Below are 17,876 nucleotides of genomic sequence, written 5' to 3'. Positions count from 1 at the left end.
GCGAGCTTGCTAGAGGTGAGGCCTTTCCTAACTATTGAGCCAAGTCGACCTTGTAAACCAAGCAGAGAACAGTGATGAAAACACACAGCAGAGGAGCAGCGTGCTGCACTAACAAGTCTACTACTAAGGCTTGCCTGAGATTCCGTGGCAGGCTGTCAACAAGCTTTGACGCAAACATTTCAGAATCAGCAGCTGTCTCCGGAGATAAATCTGCGCCCCTGTCTAGACTCCTCCTGCCATTCATAAGCAGCGGCACTTGCCCCTCCTCTCTTTGCTGCTGCTCTCTTTGCTGCTGCTCTCTTTGCTGCTGCTCTCTTTGCTGCTGCTCTCTTTGCTGCTGCTGCAAGTCAGATAAGGCCTCCTCTGCTGCATGAGCACAACGAGTTGCCGTCACAACAGCTGCAACAATTGGATCGCCATACAGCCGCCACATCCCGGCTCTCCTGTAAACACTCAACGCGTGCTCAAAACACTTATCCTTGCAGAGCAATCCTGCGCAGCTTGACGGCTTCTCGCCAGCACGGAGCAGCGAGCAAGTCTCTGAAAGCATGTCGGCTCGAATCAAAAGCAAGCAGGCAAACGGAAAGGGAGACAGCTCGCAAAACTCTGCATCTTTACGCCGCAAATATGAATTACGCAGCAGATATTCTCACTTGACAGATTCTTCCTCCGCAAGGGCTGTATGGCCACTACTCAAACGCATGTCCGCTAGCAAAGTAACAATTCGTGCCCTCTACACACATACGTACACATACAAAAAACGTATACACATACAAGCATACACACATACATACATGCATGCATACATATACATATACATACATACACACATACATACACATATACATACATGCATACATACATACACATATACATACATGCATACATACACATATACATACATGCATACATACATACACGTATACATACACACATACATACATACACATATACATACACATATACATACATGCATACATACAAGGGGAGTTGTTATTTTTGAAAGTGTTGTTGGTAGCACTGTTGGTCGTGCTGCTTCGGTGAAGGTGTTATTACTTTATTCCACCCGATAGGGGGCCTGCTGGTATTGCGACACTGCCAAGACGGTTGCAAGCGAAGAGGCTGCTGCTGCTGCTGCAGCACATGGCCGTTGCTATAGAGAAAGAAACAAATAGAAAGAGAGAAAAAGAGCGAGCGAGAGAGAGAAAGAGATAGAAAGCTGTTTTGAATAGACATACCGCGCTGGGAGTGGAGGCAGCACATGCATGCAACGTCGTGAACACACATTCTACAAGCGCCTCATGAGCTTTCGCTGCTGCATGCGCCAGGCGCTGCTGCTTGTGCCTCCTGCGTTGGCGAAGGGTGGAGTGGCAGCTGCTGTCGCTGCTGCAGCTAGTAGAACTAGGCAGCTCGCTGCAGCTGTAGCTTTCGCTGCAGCTGCCGCTTTCGCTGCAGTCTTGCAAGTAGGGAGTGCAAACGTTCGCCCTCGGCTGCCGCTGCGCCTGCTGCTGCAGCTGTTGTTGCTGCTCCTGCTGCAGCAGCAGCTGGTCTGCAGACGCAGAGAGCCGAGCATGCAGCAGCAGCAGCAGCAACAACAAATCCCCTTGAGTCTGACCGCTGGGAGCCACAGCCCTCAGAAGAACTCCAATAACTTTCGCTGCAGCTGCTGCATGCGATCCGCAGCCGTACAGCGCCACGGCGGCTGCAGCAGCGTCTGAACGAGCGTAGACTTTCTCGTCTTCGCCTCTGCAAGCCGCTCCAAAGATGGGCAGCTCTATGCCCGCCTCAGCTAAGGATGCTGCGAGGGAAGCAGCTGAGCCTGCAGCAGCTGCAAACGGCGGCTGTTGCTGCAGCAGCAAAGCTAACTTCAGCAGACGATATCTCACAGCTCGCTGTGGAGACACTCTCTCATACGTCTGCCTCGTGCTACGTCGAGCCTTTGCAGGAGCGGCAGCAGCGGCAGCAGCAGCGGCGGCAGCGGCTGATCTTGCAGCTTTTGCAGCAGCTCCAACTCCTTCTGTGCCTTCTGCTTCGCAGTCCTCTTGGCTTCCGAAGGTGGCTGCTGTTGCTGCGTCTCCTCCTTCCTCTTCAGAGAGATCGCTGAGGATGTAGAGCAGCACGTCTTCGGCGTTGTTGGGGTGTACGTACAGCGGGTCCACCTGCGGGAGTTGCGGCTCGAGCGCATCGAGACTCTCGAGAGCATCGAAATCGACGTTTCGCTGCAGCAGTGGCAGCTGTAGCTGCTGAGCAAAGGCAGCCAACGCAACGTCGCATGCTGCGCAAGAGCTGCCGAGAGTGACGGCTGGGTGAGTGCCGCAAGCCCAGCAGGTGTAGAGACACCCCGCTGCGTGAGGGGATTGTTCTTGTGGAGCATGCGGGAAAGTTTCATCGGGAAAAAGCTCCGGCAAATCGGCGAGCGCGTGTCTCAGCAGGAGAAGTGTCTGCGCCTGCCAAATGCTGCTTTCTCCCCGGAGGCTTTCCTCTAGAGCAGGGGGAAACGCAGAGATCCACACGCTCCAAAAAAGTCTGTGGAGGGGGGAGGAGGAAGAAAAATCGCTGCGGGGATTGATGCAGCGGGGGTGCGTGCGACGCCGTCTACGCCAGTCAGATCGGCTGGTCGAAAAGCCGATACAACGATCCAGATACTCCCGACAAGACGCTCCTCGTAATTCTGCCGCGCTCCCTTCTGCACGCCATGCAGCCACAGGAGAAGAAGAAGCTCCTTCGGCTGCTGCCGCACAAGCTCCTCCTTGGAGCTTTCCAGAGGCAACACTCCCTGACATCTCTCCCCGCGCATCCTCTACCCTCATCGAGGCAGCCCGGCAGTAGTAGACGCCTTCACGTTTCGCTGCTCTTGCCGAGGGGGTGTGCTAAAGGGGCCTCTTCGCATGAATGTTGCTGTTCGCGTTGCTTTTGTCGTTGCTTTCGCTGTTCTTGTTGTTGCTTTTGTGGCTGTTGCTGCTCTTCTTGTTGCTGCTGGTGGTGCAATTACACCTCCTCCCGCAGCGGACCCTACTAGCGCTGCTTTCTCAGGAGACGAGTGCCCCCTCTATCTGCAAGAAAAGGCTCTCAAACGAGGTTTCTCAGTGGGCTTTTCTAGTAAGAAGCCCTTAAGAGGGCGCAGCGAGGAGGGAAGTGGACATGTGGAAAACACCCTATTCCCTCCAGAATGCTGCAAAGCTCCGTTACCGCTTCCTTTTCCCATATACGCACAGTAGCAATTTAAAATAGAAGTGTCTAGAGTAGAATACACAGCCTCTTGTAGGCGTGAACTGCAAGCGACATCCGAGGAGAGCGCAGGGGGTAGGGGGCCCCCCTGGGGGGCCCCCTACCGCCTGCGGGGAAGCCGAGGCGATGGAATTTCTGGGGCTCTCGTTGCAGTGCATGCGGCGATGTGGTAACGAGTTAGGGAGGAAGAAGTGAAGCCGTTGAGTGGCCGTGGTTTTCCGGGCTGTTTCAGACTTCTCTATATTCAGCTGTATGTACACCTCAGCCCGGGGGGGGCCTCGAAACTCTGAATGTGCATTCATCTAATATACCATAACAGCTGGAACCCGGGGGCCTTTTCTATCCTCCTTTTTATATTTTGCAGTTGTACAGCGAGTGCTGAGCCGCTTGAGCCGGCAAACATTACTCAGCGCCTCATCTTCAAGTATTCATGATACAGGGATACCCCATGACCAAGAGCGATTCGATTCCTGGCTGCGGCTCCTAGTCTGCAGAAGTCAGCGCAAGTAAGGCCTATATTCCAACTGGCTACTATGCTGCTCCGTCCGACATGCCCAGGTGCATTCAGAGGTCGAAGCAACTAGAGCGGCAGTGACCACAGAAACGCAGCATTGGCGTGGAGGCGCACGAAGAGTGGCGAATCAGCAGTCCCAGCAATAGCAGCAGCAATAGCAGCACTTACAGCAGCAGCCATTGCAGCAGCCATAGCGGCTCAGGAATTCCAGCCGTCATTCCAGCCATCACGACGGCAGCTGCAACGCGAAGCACTGTGGCGACACAGCAGCCGCCTCATTGGAGCCGCCTCGTCGCATGAGGCTTCTTGGAATTGGAAGCGATGGACAGCAGCAGAGACCGCTCCCCCCTTTGGGGGCCCCCCGCGGATCCGCCTCCCAGAATGCAGCAAATTCCGTACGAGGGGGGCCTCTTGGGGGCCCCCAGGGGGCCCCCCGATCCGTCGGCGACCATCAGCCTGAGCCAGTCTATTACGGCTTGGCACGTTCTCACGTATCCCATTCAGACCGTAAGAAGGCTGATTGTCGCTGAATTCGAGGACGGGGGTAGAGGAGCGGGCAGAGAAGAGGGGTGGGTAGGATGTAGGCTGGAGCACGCACTCTCCGGGAAGCGCATGCTGTGACTGCTCTCTTGTGGTGCATATGTACATACGTGCATGCATGCATGCAGCTGCAAAGCAGGATTCTTTGCGCGCGGTACTTGTCACCAACAATTTTCCCCGTCTTTCCTGAGTATTCGGGAGGAGTCGCACACCCCTCCAACAAGCCAGCAGCCTCAGCCGCAGCACAAACAGAAGTCGTGGATAGTCCAAGAGGGGTTCCTGTCGTGCTGCGGCAGCCTCTGCTTCTTGCCAGTTGTAGCCCAAGTGCTCTTAACGTCTTCGCACTCGTGGCGCATGCAATGCGGGTGGTATGGTTTACACGCAGCTGCTGAACCCCCACATCAAAGGCTTTTCCCATGTTGCGCATGCGATGGCCATAGGATGCGCATCTGTATGTGTACGTGTATATGTATCTTTATATGTATGTGTTTGTATGCACATGTGTATGTATCTGTACGTGTGTATGTATGCATGTATGGGTATGTATGTATATATGTGTGTATCTATATATCTATGTGTGTCTGCATGTGTGTATGCGAGTGAAGGTACGTGCATGAATATGTACATGAATACGTATATGAATATGTACATGAATATGTATACGAATATCATATACGTATATGTATCTTTACATGTATGTGTGTGTATGCACATGTGCATGTATCTGTACGTGTGTATGTGTGCATGTATGGGTATATATATATGTATATATATATATATATATGTGTATCTATATGTCTATGTGTGTCTGCATGTGTGTATGCGAGTGAAGGTACGTGCATGCATGTGTGTATGAATATGTACATGAATATGTACACGAATATCATATATGTATATGTATCTTTACATGTATGTGTGTGTATGCACATGTGCATGTATCTGCACGCATGTGCGTGTGTGTGTATGCATGTATGGGTGTATGTACATGTATCAATGCGTGTCTGCATGTGTGTATGCGTGTGAAGGTACGTGCATGCATGTGTGTATGAATATGCATATGTACAAGTGCGTCTGTATGGCTTTGCGGGTGTGCCTTCTAGGTGTACGAAGCGGAAGGCGTTTCTGGACTCTTTAGGGGCTTAGTCCCTTCTTGTCTCCATAGACTAGGCCGGTAAGGGGAGAATGATGGGAAGAAAAGGGAATTAAAAGTATTTATTTGCACGGCGGCGGGGGTGGGGGACGGAGCATTCGTCCAGAGCAGTGTATTCACGCAAACGGCAAAAAAAAGTGCGTTGACAAGGTTTCTATGGCAAGCATGCTCCTTCGTATTCTGCTGTTTTTTGAATTCCTTGCCTGCTGTCGAGGTGGTTCGTTCCTCCGTCCTCGTTAGCCTCATTTTCAGCCTTCTTACGAGAATTGAGGGAGGGAGAGCCTTCGGCTGTGTGTGTGGGCGCACGCAGAGACTGCCTTCACTGGCTGTTGCTGCGGCACTGCTATCGTGGAACTGTCTTTCTGACGCGCGGCGTGTTTGCGACAGTCGGTGAGTGCGAATCGGACGAGCCTAAAGTCGGGAAGAAGGGGAGTGTGGCTGGGAGAGGGTCGTAGACTGTGTGTTTGTTCGCGTGCTTGCACGAGGCAGCAGCGCAAAGTCTTTTTCTGCGGCTTGACTTTGATTTTTTCAGGGTGTCTCTTTCGGCCCTTGCGATGGAAGCGGGCAGAGAATCAGCGCGAGGATTCCCCAGAAGGCAGCTGCGAGGATGGCAAGGATGGCAAGGATAGCAGCAGCTCCAGTGGCAGCGGGAGAGTGCAAGCTATCGGGAACCTGAGAGAGGTGGAGGAGGGCGGTTCAGACGGCAGCTCCATGCTGCTGATGCAGAGGAAGCAGCGCCAACAAGGAGGGCAGCAGCATGCGCAGCAGCAAGAACAGGAGCAGCATGCGCAGCAGCCTGCGCATGCGCTGCTCGATCGTGTAGCCACTGACCTCCTTCCTCCAATCCTTATCAAGGTGCTGCGCCTGACACTCATAGGAAACGCCTCAAAAATCGCCTCGAGACGCTGCCTGCGTCGCGCTTCTCGCAGCGCGCCATCCACAAGCCCTTCTGCGCCTTTTGACGATGGCTTTTTTCAGGGAATTCGTAGCTTTTTAGCACTTTTGTGCTCGCGCTAGGCGATGCGTTCCTTCTTTCCCCGTCTAAGTTCTGTGCGTGCTGCGAGCCGTCCTTTGCGTGCAGCTTTTCGCCGAATTAGCGACATATCCCTTGCTGGTTGTGTCGACGCGTCTGGCGGTTATCGAGTCTCCCTTCCCTCTGTCTCCCCCCGTGTTTCTTCCGCGAGTCTTTTCGCTTTCTGGCTTTTTTGGCTTCGCTGTGGACTTGTTGTCTTCGCAAATGGTAGTCGGCACATCAGAGATGCTGTATTTGACGCTGAAGGCAGACGGTGCGGGAGCCTTCTGGCGAGGGGCCGTTCCGTACATTCTTTCCCGATCAGTAGATGAAGCAGTTACGACCCTCTTCTTCTTCACGCACAGGCGCGACACCGGAGGCAGCAAGCGCAGCCTCTCCGACGGGGGAAGGAGGGGAAAAGGCAGCAGCGAAGGGGGTGCTGCTGGCAAGGAGACATCCTTCCTGCAGCAGGAGCAGCTGCAGCTCAAGGAGACGGAAGCCATCGCCCTCTCAGCGGCTCAGCCTCCTGCTGAGCAGGAAGAAGACTCTCCCGTGGAAAGGCGGCTGCAGCAGCTTGAAGAGTACACGATCCGAGCTTGGCTTTCAGGTGAGCCGTTTCTGCGCAGTGCTTGCTTTCTCGTTCGGAGTCTGTGTAGCGCTCCGACGACACATAATCCAGCGAAAACTTGGCTCACTTCTGATTCATACGGACTGCACAGTCTCTGTAAGCGGTTGACAAAAAGTGCCAAGCTATAATAGGAACGCATGCACATGCAAACTCCGAGCTTCTGAAGCCTCCTTAAAGCCCCAATGCTAAAGCCTCGAGCTTTGTGATGCTTCGAAACAGCAATCCTTGGAACTGCCGCGGCTCCTTTGGCGCAACTCTCCGTCATTCAACGGTGTCAGTCCACGCTTCAGGCAAGCGCAACCCTTCAGTTCGTGTGTTTTGCCTGCCTCTCCTCGAGAGGTTCTCCGTGCTAAGACTCTTTCGCGTGGTAAATCTCAGAGAGTCGAGGTTGCTGTCGTGCGATGCCTCCCTCCGCGCAGGGACTGTGTCAACACAAGCCTTGGCTCAAGGTTCTCTCCGGAATGCCTTGGAAGGTTTGTCTATGTCTCAGCTAGCCGTGCATGCAGTTAGCATGCGTTCGCGAAAAATCGAGGAAATCGCGGCGCTCGCGGCGTCTTGACGAGCGCTATTTCTTCCCGCTTGCTTAGCGTCGACTGTGAAATGCGATGTTTTTGATCTGCAGCCGCTCATGGTTCAACTTGGCGTCTGCTGCCTCTTCCTGGCGCTTAGCGGCGCTGTAAGTCTACCCAGCTGCCCCCGAAGGCTCTCCTCCGTTGTTGCCGTGCGGCTGCTGCTTTCCACTGTGTTCATGGCGTTTCCACGCTTACTCGTGGTGTTATTCTTGTTGCTACTCCCTCAGGCCCTAGCAACGAGCCACCGACGCCTGTCGGCAATCGAAAGCGAAGAGGAAGAAGAACTGATGTGAGGCAGTGTCTCCAGCCAAACAGTTAGCTAGCTAGCTAGCTAGTCAGTCAGCCAGTTGGCTAGCTAGCTATCTGGCCATTGTGTTTTCTGTCTCGCGAGCCGCCGTATTAGCGGGGGCAGGGAAGGGGGAGAGGGAGCGGATGGCTGACTAGTGCGCGAGCTCAGCTGCGGAAGTTGCGGCTGGCTAGCTAGCAAGTTCACGAGCAGTGGAGCTTGCCGGCTTTGGCAGCGAACAGTCAGCGCAGCGCCTCTCGGCTTAGATGCAGACGCTGGGGGAGAGGGAGAGGAGAGGGGGGAGTCTTGCTGCTACCTCCCAGTGTGGCTGCTCACGGCTAGTTGCGGAGTCTCAGTGCTGCGACTCGACACACGCGCCACTCCTACGGATCTGAGCCACCACGTTGCTGCGGCTACCAGTGGAGTGTTGTAACAGCTTTGTCTGCGTCGTAGGTTACCAGACACTGAGCTCTAGAACCTTTGGATAGACTAATGACACACATACACATGGCTTGAAGACGGGTTGGAGTGTCTGTCTGTCCTCGCCATATTGCACACACGTTTTTGCCGCTAAACTGTCGCCAGGGCAGGAGGGAGGCGTAGGTTCAATTTGGTTCTCTAGGATTCTCTCTGCTCAATGCGGTTGCATCTCGCATGACCAGAAAGCTGCCGAGGAGTTCGCAAACATCGAGGAAGCGCTTCTCCAGGTGACCCCTTGCCTCTGCCTTCCCCCCTCTACCTTCCTGCCCCTTTTATAGCAAGAAAAAGAGGCCTCCTGCGAGAGAGGCACCAGCATTTCGGGTAGAAACACCCTCTGGAGAGTTGTTTACCGAGGAGTATTCGATTTCCTGGAGCTAAACGCTTTTTGTAAACAATCCTTGAGTACTGGGGAGAGGAGACTCGCGATCAAATCGAGAGAGAGAGAGAGAGAGAGAGACACGCGAAATACAGACCTCGATCTCCGAATGCCAAACGGAAAAACGGCTAAAAACGCAGCTAAAACTGACTAACTCAGTAACACTTCACGGGAAGAAAGCCATCCGCCCAGCTAGAGCCAGGCAGTCACCTGGGTCCTCGAGCTCTCAAACAAAAGCTTCAACAAAAGACTTTTGTTGGAGACGCTGTGAGGAAAAAACATCGAATAAATGACGCCTGAACAATGCTGCATCACGCCGAGAGACACCGAGTGCACAACCCTGTGAAGCTCGTGCTTCAGCTCGCGTAGACAAGCGAGAGGCTTCCCTGTATATGTATATGCGTGACTGCGTGAAGCAGAATCCTTGACAGCTTGATACAGCCAGGCATCCTCGCAGCAGCAGCAGCAGCAACGGCAGCAAAGGTGGAGAGGCTACTGGTGCTGCTTTTGCTGCTGCAACACCTGACTCCAGATCGGGAGGCTTCGGCATATTAGCCCCCTAAATTGCAGCAGCTGCGGAGTTTGCTGCCGCCTGGACGCTTGCTCCACGCCTCTTCCCCTCTCCTCGTGAGACTGCTGCATTGGCTGCTGCTGCAGTGGTAGCTGCCTCATCCCCCGCCGATTCGCTTGCCGCCTTACTGCTGCTGCTCGACTGCTGCTGCTGGCTTAACTCGGATGAAAGGGACTGCTTCCTCACGTTCGCCAGCCCAGAGAGGTTCCTTTCTACCTGCGTGCGCGGAAAAAGCAATTGCCGCGGCGAAAAAACGGCAGTACATGCAAAAGAACGATCTCACACCGACTCGCAGACACCCCACGAAAGCTGCTGCTTCAAGTGTCTGAGGCAGTGTTGCGCCGCTCGCCCTTCAAAGCCTCGTCTAGGGGTGCTAAAACTACCGTACTATGGAGAGGACTTGCGACTGCTCTGCCCGTGGCAGCTTTAGAAGCAGACATCCTCCTGGAGAGGAGCTGCTCTCCGTCCCTACAAGGGCAGTCATAAACTGCAAAAACACACACAAACAGACACCGATAACATGCAGACACAAACAGACACACATACACAAACAGACAGACAGGCAGACGCACACACATACACCAACAGACACACATACACCAACAGACAGACAGGCAGACGCACACAAACACACCAACAGACACACATACACAAACAGACACACATACACCAACAGACACACATACACCAACAGACACACATACACAAACAGACACACATGCACCAACAGACACACATTCAGACACACATACGCAGCCCCCATCCCTATAACCGCTTTGACATGCAAATGGATCTGAAAGTCGCAGGGGGAAAAGTTGCAAAAAGGGGGGGTGTCTCTGTGAATTTTTTTCGGAGCCGACAACACACCTCCTCGAAGTCGATGACTCCATTCTTCTTTATGTCACACTGCGCGAGGATATCTTCCACCAAGAGCCCCCCGTAAGAATCACCGAGAATTTGCCGCAAGTTCGCCAAACTGATTTCCCCGCTGTGATCAGCGTCAAGCCTACACCCACTCACAGAGCCAGACTCGCTTGACCATGTACAGCTCGTAAGCATGCTATGAGCGCAGCAGCAAGCCTCAAGAAAGCTGCCGTCCATCGACACAAAAAAAGCCACTTTTAACGCCTCTTGTACAGCTAGGAAGCCGTGCAACGTGGCAGCAACACCCCCCCACTCCAACAATACATGCGGACTCTTTTATGTCTGAAGTCACAAAACGTAAACGCCGCTCGACAGAGACGCATGCCAGCAGCGCACCGCTCAAAAGCCTCTCTTATGAGGGACTGACTAAGAGCCACTTGGGTTTGAAACGTAGCGGCCAAGAACTCGCTGTAGTTAATTTCCTGGTCGCCTGTGTCGATACACCGCAAGCAGCAATATATCTCTGCATACAATACATATATATACAGATATACATATAGGTATATATATGGATATATATATAGATATATATAGATATATGTATATAAATGTATGTATAAATAAATATATATATATCCCGCAAGGCTCAGTGAGGTGGGTAAAGCCGCAACCCCCCCTTCATGCGCAGTTCAACGGCCCTTGGAGAGCCTCTCTCTGCTCTCATGCCACGTTTCTTTTTTGCCATATAGCACCTGTCTGATCGATCCTCTGAAATATATGCAGAGCTTCTGCCTCAGGGATGTTGAGCTTCGCCACAAGAGTTTCGACCAGGCCCTCAACCTATAGAAACATATACACACCCCCGCGTGAGAAGGCAACGAAGACTCCTTAGGAATTGGAGACGGCTTGGTATGTGCGCAGCACGTCAAAAGGGGAAGAAAAAAGGGATGGAGAAAGAGGAAAGGGAAATAAGGATGGAGAGAGATACAGAAAGAGACAGGGAGGGAGAGAGAGAGGGAGAAAGAGAGAGAGAGACAGAGACAGAACGAGAGACACAGAGAGATACAGAAAGAGAAAGACAGAGAGAGATACAGAAAGAGAGAGGGAGACACACAGAGAGAGAGAGGGGGGGGGAGACAGAAACAGAGAGAGACACAGAGAGAGAGAAAGATACAGAGAGAAAGATACAGAGAGACAGATACAGAGAGAGATATACAGAAAGAGAGAGAAAGATGCAGAGAGAGAGATACAGAGAGAGAGAGATAAAGAAAGAGAGAGAAAGATACAGAGAGAGACACAGAGAGAAAAATACAGAAACAGAGAGAGAGATAAAGAAAGAGAGAGAAAGATACAGAGAGAGAGAAACAGAGAGAAACATACAGAAACAGAGAGAGAGATACAGAAAGAGACGCAGAGAGAGAGATACAGAAAGAGACGCAGAGAGAGAGATACAGAAAGAGACACAGAGAGAGAGATACAGAGAGAAACACAGAGAGAGAGAGATACAGAAAGAGACAGAGAGAGAGAGATACAAAAAGAGACACAGACAGAAATACAGAGAGAGAGAAAGAAAAAAAAGACGGATAAGAAGGGCAAGCACACAGCGGCGAGAAGGGGTGAGAAGAAGGGGGTGTGAGAAAGCAGCCTCTTGTGAGGCTGTTGCCTGCGTTTTGCTTTCTGCGGATCTGCCACGTTGTATTTTTGTTTGCAGAGGCAGCGACACCTCGTCCTTTGCATCGTGGCACTAGATCTGCGAAGCCTCTTTGCCTACTTCAAAAGAGGCTTTTTTTCTTGTCGAAATAGGAAGCAGAAGGATTAAAAATGTGTCTACTGACTCGAATAGTTCCTGTTCCCTCCGCATCTAAAGCCCAGAAGAGGCGCTCAAGCTCCTCGAGATCTTTGCTGCTAGGCATCGACAATGCAATTAAACCTGTAACAAACAGACGAAGACATGCAAGTGCATGCCTCACATGCGCTTTACTCGAGGGTTGAAGACTCGCGCCTCCACCATGCCTCGGCTGTGCACAAGATCTGCTTCTCCCGATCTCTCCAATGCCAGTAGATAGGTGCTTCCTTCCCCAGACACCGCAGCATAGGACGCCTTTCTGCTTTTTTCACAGATTTACCGAGCGCAGCCCGCTGTATGATGGAGCACGCCGCAAATCGCTGCATGCATTTCAAGACATCCAGATTGATGGGGTGGCTCCTTAGCTCCGTTTCAGTCGCAGCTAGCCAAGGGTGAGAGAGTGCCTGGGCGGCAGACAGCCGTTCGTGAGGATTTCGCCTGAGCAGCACACCCCAACAAAGCACGAAACTGCCTGCATCGTGGCGTTCCCCGCAAAAGGACGCATTTATACACACCTATCTAGCGCTGCAGTTCGCACATACGAAACAGACACCGACAACAAGGAGACTCCACTGAGGGCGACACACAGCAAAACTGCAGGCAGGCAGGCAGTTTCGCATGCATGCATGCATGCATGCAGTTTTGCATGCATACACACACGCCTAAAGGCACACTTGAGCAGCCCCGAGATAAAACACTTCGCTTGAGGCGACACGCCTTGCCATCTAGGCCCCTCGAAGGTGTATTGACAGCGTCGAATCTTGACGAGAATCTCTTGATCCGTCGATCCGGCGAAAGGAGGAGTGCCAGATAGCAGCATGTAAACAATGACGCCTGTACGAAGACGCAGCTCACTCCTCAAGCGACTGCTGTTTTCGCGCAAACCGCCGTACGTTCTCAGCGCCACAACCGTCGTGGCTTCCCTCCTGCCTTATCCCCCTCCCCTCGCCGCAAAAGCTCCTCGCACAGAAAGAAACACCCCAAAGACACCTAACCAAAGCTCACCAATACTCCAGACGTCGCACAGCTGGTCATATTTGCCGTCCATGACTTCGGGAGCCACGTAATACACAGTGCCGTGCATCGCGCTCATCAAGTTGTTCGGCTTAAACAAGCAGCTAAACCCAAAATCAATCTACAAGGCGAAGCACACCACTCACACACGCAGCCATATCCTGCGCTTTGCAAGCAAACAAGGCAGCTGGATAGCCCTTACACCCCCAGCTAAGCCTTCTTGTATGCATCCGCAATCAACAACCACCACCACAACAACAATCGCTTACCAATTTAAGAGGAGCATCTTCTCGTTCATCGAGATATACCCAATTTTCCAGCCTTCAGACACCAAACAGCCAGAAACACACACGCACAAGGCAAACCAAAAGCGCTCTCTTGCTTTCCTTCTTTTGTTTGTTTGCTTTGTTTGTCTCTCTGTCTGTCTGTCACTCCCTCTCTCTCTCTCCTCTCTCTCTCTCTCTCTCTCTCTCTCTCTCTCTCTCTATATATATATATATATATATATATATATATATAAGTATATATATATTATATCTTTCTCTTTTTCTCTCTTCCTGACAGCACGAGGCACGCGAGGCAGAGACACCCGCAGATGTGAAGAGGACGCCTTGTAGAAATCAGAGTGCAAGAGGAGCCACATGCCCCTTCCTTTTACCCCCCTCCTCCCGCCTTCCCCCTCTTCTCCCCACTTTTTCGCTGCCCCTCTGAACGGCGCACAGGAGCCCAACGGCATGCAGCCACGTGTGCATGGGGAAGCTGCGTATACACCTACTTCAAGTCTCTATGGCAGATCGAATGCTGGTGGCAGTAATTGACAGCAGCAAGCATCTGCATCGTAATCCGTGCAGCGTCTCGCTCCGAGTATTTCTTCTTCTTCGCAAGTCGCTCGTACAATTCTTTCCCGCTGCAAAGCTCCATGACCAGACGAAAGCACTTGTGACTGCCGCTGCCAGTATCGCCACGAGAGAGAACTTCAGAGGCTTCATAGGCGGAGACACGAGCATCGCCTGCCCTTGCCATCCGATCTGCTGAAGCTGCTGCTCGAGATGCTGATGACGGATTGCCGCCAGCTGCTGCGGATCCAGCATCAACAGAAAAACGCGATTGCGGAGACGCGAGTTCATGTGGTTTCATGCCGTCGAGAAAGATGTCAAGGAGCTTGGCAATGTTGGGGTGATCGAGCTGCATGTACACCGCAACTTCGTTGTACAGCAGAGCAGCCCTCCTCTGAGAAATCTTGGAAACGTTGAGAGTCTTTACTGCAACGAAGCGTCCACTGACTCTGTGACGGCCCAGCCGCACGGCACCAGAAATTCCTGAGGATCGAAAGGTGGCAAAAAGTCGAAATTCAGAAAAAAACGCACGGAGCATAGCAGATACCTCTTCCTCCCCCTCCATCCCCACTGGCGCCAAGAAGAGGCAACCAAGTCAGGCGGAGACAGCACCAACAGAAACAAGAGCGAAAGCAGTAGCAACAGCAAACAGAGCAAAAGCAGCAAGAGTAAAAGCAGCAACAAGAGCAACAGTCGCAGCAACAGCAGTACCAACAGCAGCAACAAGAGCGAAAGCAGCAAAAGCAGCAAAAAGAGCAAAAGCAGCAACAAGAGCAAAAGCAGCAAAAAGAGCAAAAGCAGCAAAAAGAGCGAAAGCAGCAAAAGCAGCAACAAGAGCAAAAGCAGCAAAAGCAGCAAAAAGAGCAAAAGCAGCAACAAGAGCAAAAGCAGCAAAAAGAGCAAAAGTAGCAGCAGCAGGCGCACAGGAGACGGGAAAAAGCCGCTGAAAGGTCCTACAGCGTCTCTAAGGAAAGCATGCGCGTTCAGATAAACGGTGAAATGCCTCGAAGTGTAGTGACACTTCGAAGGCGCGATGCATGCATGCAGAAAAAAGAAGCGTAAGGCAGCAAGAGGCACAGCCGTCAGGAGAAGCTGAGTGAAGCCGTGATATACCGCTATCGCCAAGCGTATCCACGGCTCACCTGTTCCTAAAACTTGATGGGTGAGCTCATAGTGATCTTCAAAACAAGAGGACGTCTTCAAACGAGATGCGAATAGCGGCTGGTGAACCACCTGCTTCAAAAAACTGCCAGCCCCTACAGGGACTGCCCCACTGTCTTCTGTCTCTGATCGCTGCATGCAAAAATAATTAATAGTCTCAAGCCGCTTATATTTCTTAACAGAACCTCGCACCGACTGAAAACTGCCTGAACGCCTCCTCCTCTTCCTACTGCATACATGACATGTGCATGAATGATGAAGATGAGTATCTTCATGCGTATGTGTCTACCTGCATACAGAGAACTATACCTATCTCTATATACATGCATATGAATATAGACCGATAGAGAGAAAGAAAGAGACACAGATGGATACACAGACTCGTTATGCATAGGTAGGTGGGTGATACGTGTAGAGCATGTATACATATATATAGTACTTGTAGAGTATGTATACATATATATAGTACTTGTAGAGTATGTATACATATATATAGTACTTGCAGAGTATGTATACATATGTATAGTACTTGCAGAGCATGTATACATATATAGAGTACTTGTAGAGCATGTATACACAAATAGTACCTGTAGAGCATGTATACATATATAGAGTACTTGTAGAGTATGCATATATATATATGTATAGATATAGATAGATAGGTGGCTGGAGGATACGCCTTGGCGCATAAGGCTTACAGCGTCGCTGTATGAATCGGAGGAATCCGATCCGAATTTCTCGATCCGAGAGTAGCAGCTCTGCTGCTGCCGATTCTTGGGGCTGTTGTTGCTGTTGGTGCTGGCGCTGTCGGCAGCAGCAGCAGCGAAAGGCAGCGGCAGTCTGTGCTGCAGGAGGCGTCTGCTAGGCTTCAGACCTTTACTGAAAGAAGAGGCACTGCGACCTCCGAGTGCTAGTCTAGCTCTGCGTTCTTTAGGGCTGCTGTTTTGGCTGTCTAGCCTGTTTTTTTCTCTGCTGAAAGCCTTTACAAGGCGGTGCTTGGTAGCTGCGGCGCATGCAGGCGTCGCAGGCTGGCACTCCCTTGGCGATCCTTCCAAGGCGCTGCACGCGAGCGGCGCAGGCGAAGCCTGCCTGTTCGCCCCCTCTGTACGTACAGCAGGCCGTCTGTCGCAGGAAGCAGTGCTTCTGTCTGTGGAGGGATACTGCAGCGGTCTCCTCCTCTGTCGGTCCCCTGGGAACGCCTTGTTGCTCTCGCTCGAACCGGGAGTGAGCGCTGCCACCCTGCTGCGCTGGTGAGACACGGAACACCCCATTCTGGGGGCCCCTCTTCGTGCAACTTCCCGCGTGAAGGTGAATGTCGAGTTCAGCGGGAGAAAATCCAGGAGCAGGAGGCGGCCTCTGCTAGCCGCAGGCTTTCTTCAGAAAAATTCAAGTGTAGTTACTCCAGGCAGAACGCGGGGGAGGACAAGGAAACGTCGATCGGCGTGCGATCGTCGGAAGGCGAACGGGTGCGCCGGCGGCGAGCTGTACGTACAGCGGGGCCCCCAGGGGCCCCCACCAGGGGCCCTCCAGAAAGACAAGCAAAGAGGCGTCTAACAACACAAAGAAACGGCGGACCACGGAGAGACGCAGAAAAGACCACGGTTCGAAAAGGATGTTGCTGCAACAACAACCAACCCTCCACTCAAAAAATCCGCGGAGAGACCCCCAATGAGCCGACAAAGAAGAGATGCGGGCCGACGCCACACACGCATGCTAAAAACGAAGATTTATAGCTCTGAATTTTGCATCCTATCGCCCTAAAGCAAGAACAGACACCGCTTATAGGGGGCGCAGTAGGCGCATGCATCGCCGCCAGCAGCTGGTGCTGTTGCTGTGCAGTCGCTCATGAAACATTCGCCGTGACCGCTGGTCAAATGATGGAGCTTCGCCGCCTGAAGAATCCCAAATGCCGCGACTCTTCTTTAAAATACTTTTCCTCCGATTTGCACTCAAGAGAAACGACACGGTGTCTGTACACCCCACGCCCTAGCCCCTTCTCATACAAGTGGAAAGCCGCAAAGAAACTACACGGGTGTGTTGGCTGTAAAGAGGCAAAGCGGGGCTTCGATGAAAGCAGAGGTTTGCTTGCGCATCTGCGATATAGTGCCACTAGAATCTAGGATTCAAATTGGAATAGCTGGGTGTCTGAGCAGTTGCTACGCCTTGAGCGTCGTCTATGGGGGCCCTCTCCTTCCCTCAGTCTTAAAAGACACACTACGCCTAGCCCCCTTCTACGAATGTAAGGCAGCAACAAAAGCTACAAGGAACTAGCTTAGCCGCGCAGAGGTAAAGCGACTTCAATGAGGGCAGACGTTTGCTGCCTCTGCGAAGCAGTGCCGTTAGGATCTAGGAGGAGTCAGTAGGAATTTCGAAACGTCAGGAGAGGATGTGCGCCTTGAGCGTATCTGGAGCCCCTTCTCCCCTATGTCTCGCCCTTAATATTACACCCTACGCCCTACAGCAGTACGCCGATTCGGCATGGACAGTTGCTCAAGCGTGCCTGCGAGATCTTCTTCCAAAATGCCGAGATCGGCAGCAGCAGAGGCCTGCGGTCGAAGGGCAAAGCGTGTTGCGGAGAAGACGTATATAGAACAGAGGGCAAGGGAGAAGGGGGGCAAAAGACGCGGAAACATACAACCAAAATGACGCTGCGTCGATCAGTCAGGGGGTAGGGTGGGGTGTGGCGGCACATACACATAGACGCCGCGAGGAAGTGGATGTCATGTGCTTGTGGCCTCTCAGCAAGAACTTTGCTAAGAGAGGAAAAAGCCTTTCAACTTTGCTGAGAGAGAGGGAGG

At 52.3% G+C, this 17,876-nt stretch overlaps 2 protein-coding genes across 2 annotated transcripts; one reads left to right on the top strand and one right to left on the bottom strand.

Annotated features, from left to right (window-relative positions):
* Window positions 1-548: 548 nt before the first annotated feature.
* On the top strand, window positions 549-7,937 carry LOC34621943. Its single transcript, XM_026335932.1, has 11 exons — window positions 549-716; window positions 1,490-1,547; window positions 4,511-4,650; window positions 5,383-5,453; window positions 5,743-5,866; window positions 5,994-6,086; window positions 6,514-6,780; window positions 6,979-7,051; window positions 7,292-7,362; window positions 7,492-7,545; window positions 7,872-7,937. The coding sequence occupies exons 1-11, from the start codon at window positions 549-551 to the stop codon at window positions 7,935-7,937; spliced, it is 1,185 nt and encodes a 394-aa protein (XP_026191717.1).
* Window positions 7,938-9,345: 1,408 nt separating this feature from the next.
* On the bottom strand, window positions 9,346-14,005 carry LOC34621942 (calcium-dependent protein kinase 1). Its single transcript, XM_022735127.2, has 11 exons — window positions 13,857-14,005; window positions 13,351-13,402; window positions 13,073-13,202; window positions 12,742-12,901; window positions 12,348-12,505; window positions 12,057-12,151; window positions 10,974-11,061; window positions 10,618-10,711; window positions 10,225-10,363; window positions 9,746-9,844; window positions 9,346-9,573 (listed from the first exon to the last, which is right to left on the bottom strand). The coding sequence occupies exons 1-11, from the start codon at window positions 14,000-14,002 to the stop codon at window positions 9,346-9,348; spliced, it is 1,389 nt and encodes a 462-aa protein (XP_022592712.2). The 5' UTR covers window positions 14,003-14,005.
* Window positions 14,006-17,876: the final 3,871 nt, after the last annotated feature.

Source organism: Cyclospora cayetanensis, unplaced genomic scaffold (genome assembly GCF_002999335.1).
Source record: "Cyclospora cayetanensis isolate NF1_C8 unplaced genomic scaffold, CcayRef3 CcayRef3_contig_117, whole genome shotgun sequence".
Taxonomy (NCBI): domain Eukaryota; phylum Apicomplexa; class Conoidasida; order Eucoccidiorida; family Eimeriidae; genus Cyclospora; species Cyclospora cayetanensis.
Note: the sequence above shows the minus strand (reverse complement) of the source record. Positions and strands in the feature narration are given on the sequence as shown.

Bases quoted from the DNA above. Each gene is read 5' to 3' on its own strand.
- LOC34621942 (XM_022735127.2), bottom strand. From the start codon at position 14,002: ATGGAGCTTTGCAGCGGGAAAGAATTGTACGAGCGACTTGCGAAGAAG. The intron at 13,403-13,856 runs GTAGGTGTATAC...TGGTGTCTGAAG, and splicing joins ATCTGCCATAGAGACTTGAA to GCTGGAAAATTGGGTATATC. The intron at 9,845-10,224 runs GTGTGTTGTCGG...GTGTTTTTGCAG, and splicing joins GAGTCATCGACTTCGAGGAG to TTTATGACTGCCCTTGTAGG.
- LOC34621943 (XM_026335932.1), top strand. From the start codon at position 549: ATGTCGGCTCGAATCAAAAGCAAGCAGGCAAACGGAAAGGGAGACAGC. The intron at 5,454-5,742 runs GTAAGGGGAGAA...GGGCGCACGCAG, and splicing joins TGTCTCCATAGACTAGGCCG to AGACTGCCTTCACTGGCTGT. The intron at 7,052-7,291 runs GTGAGCCGTTTC...GCTTCGAAACAG, and splicing joins GATCCGAGCTTGGCTTTCAG to CAATCCTTGGAACTGCCGCG.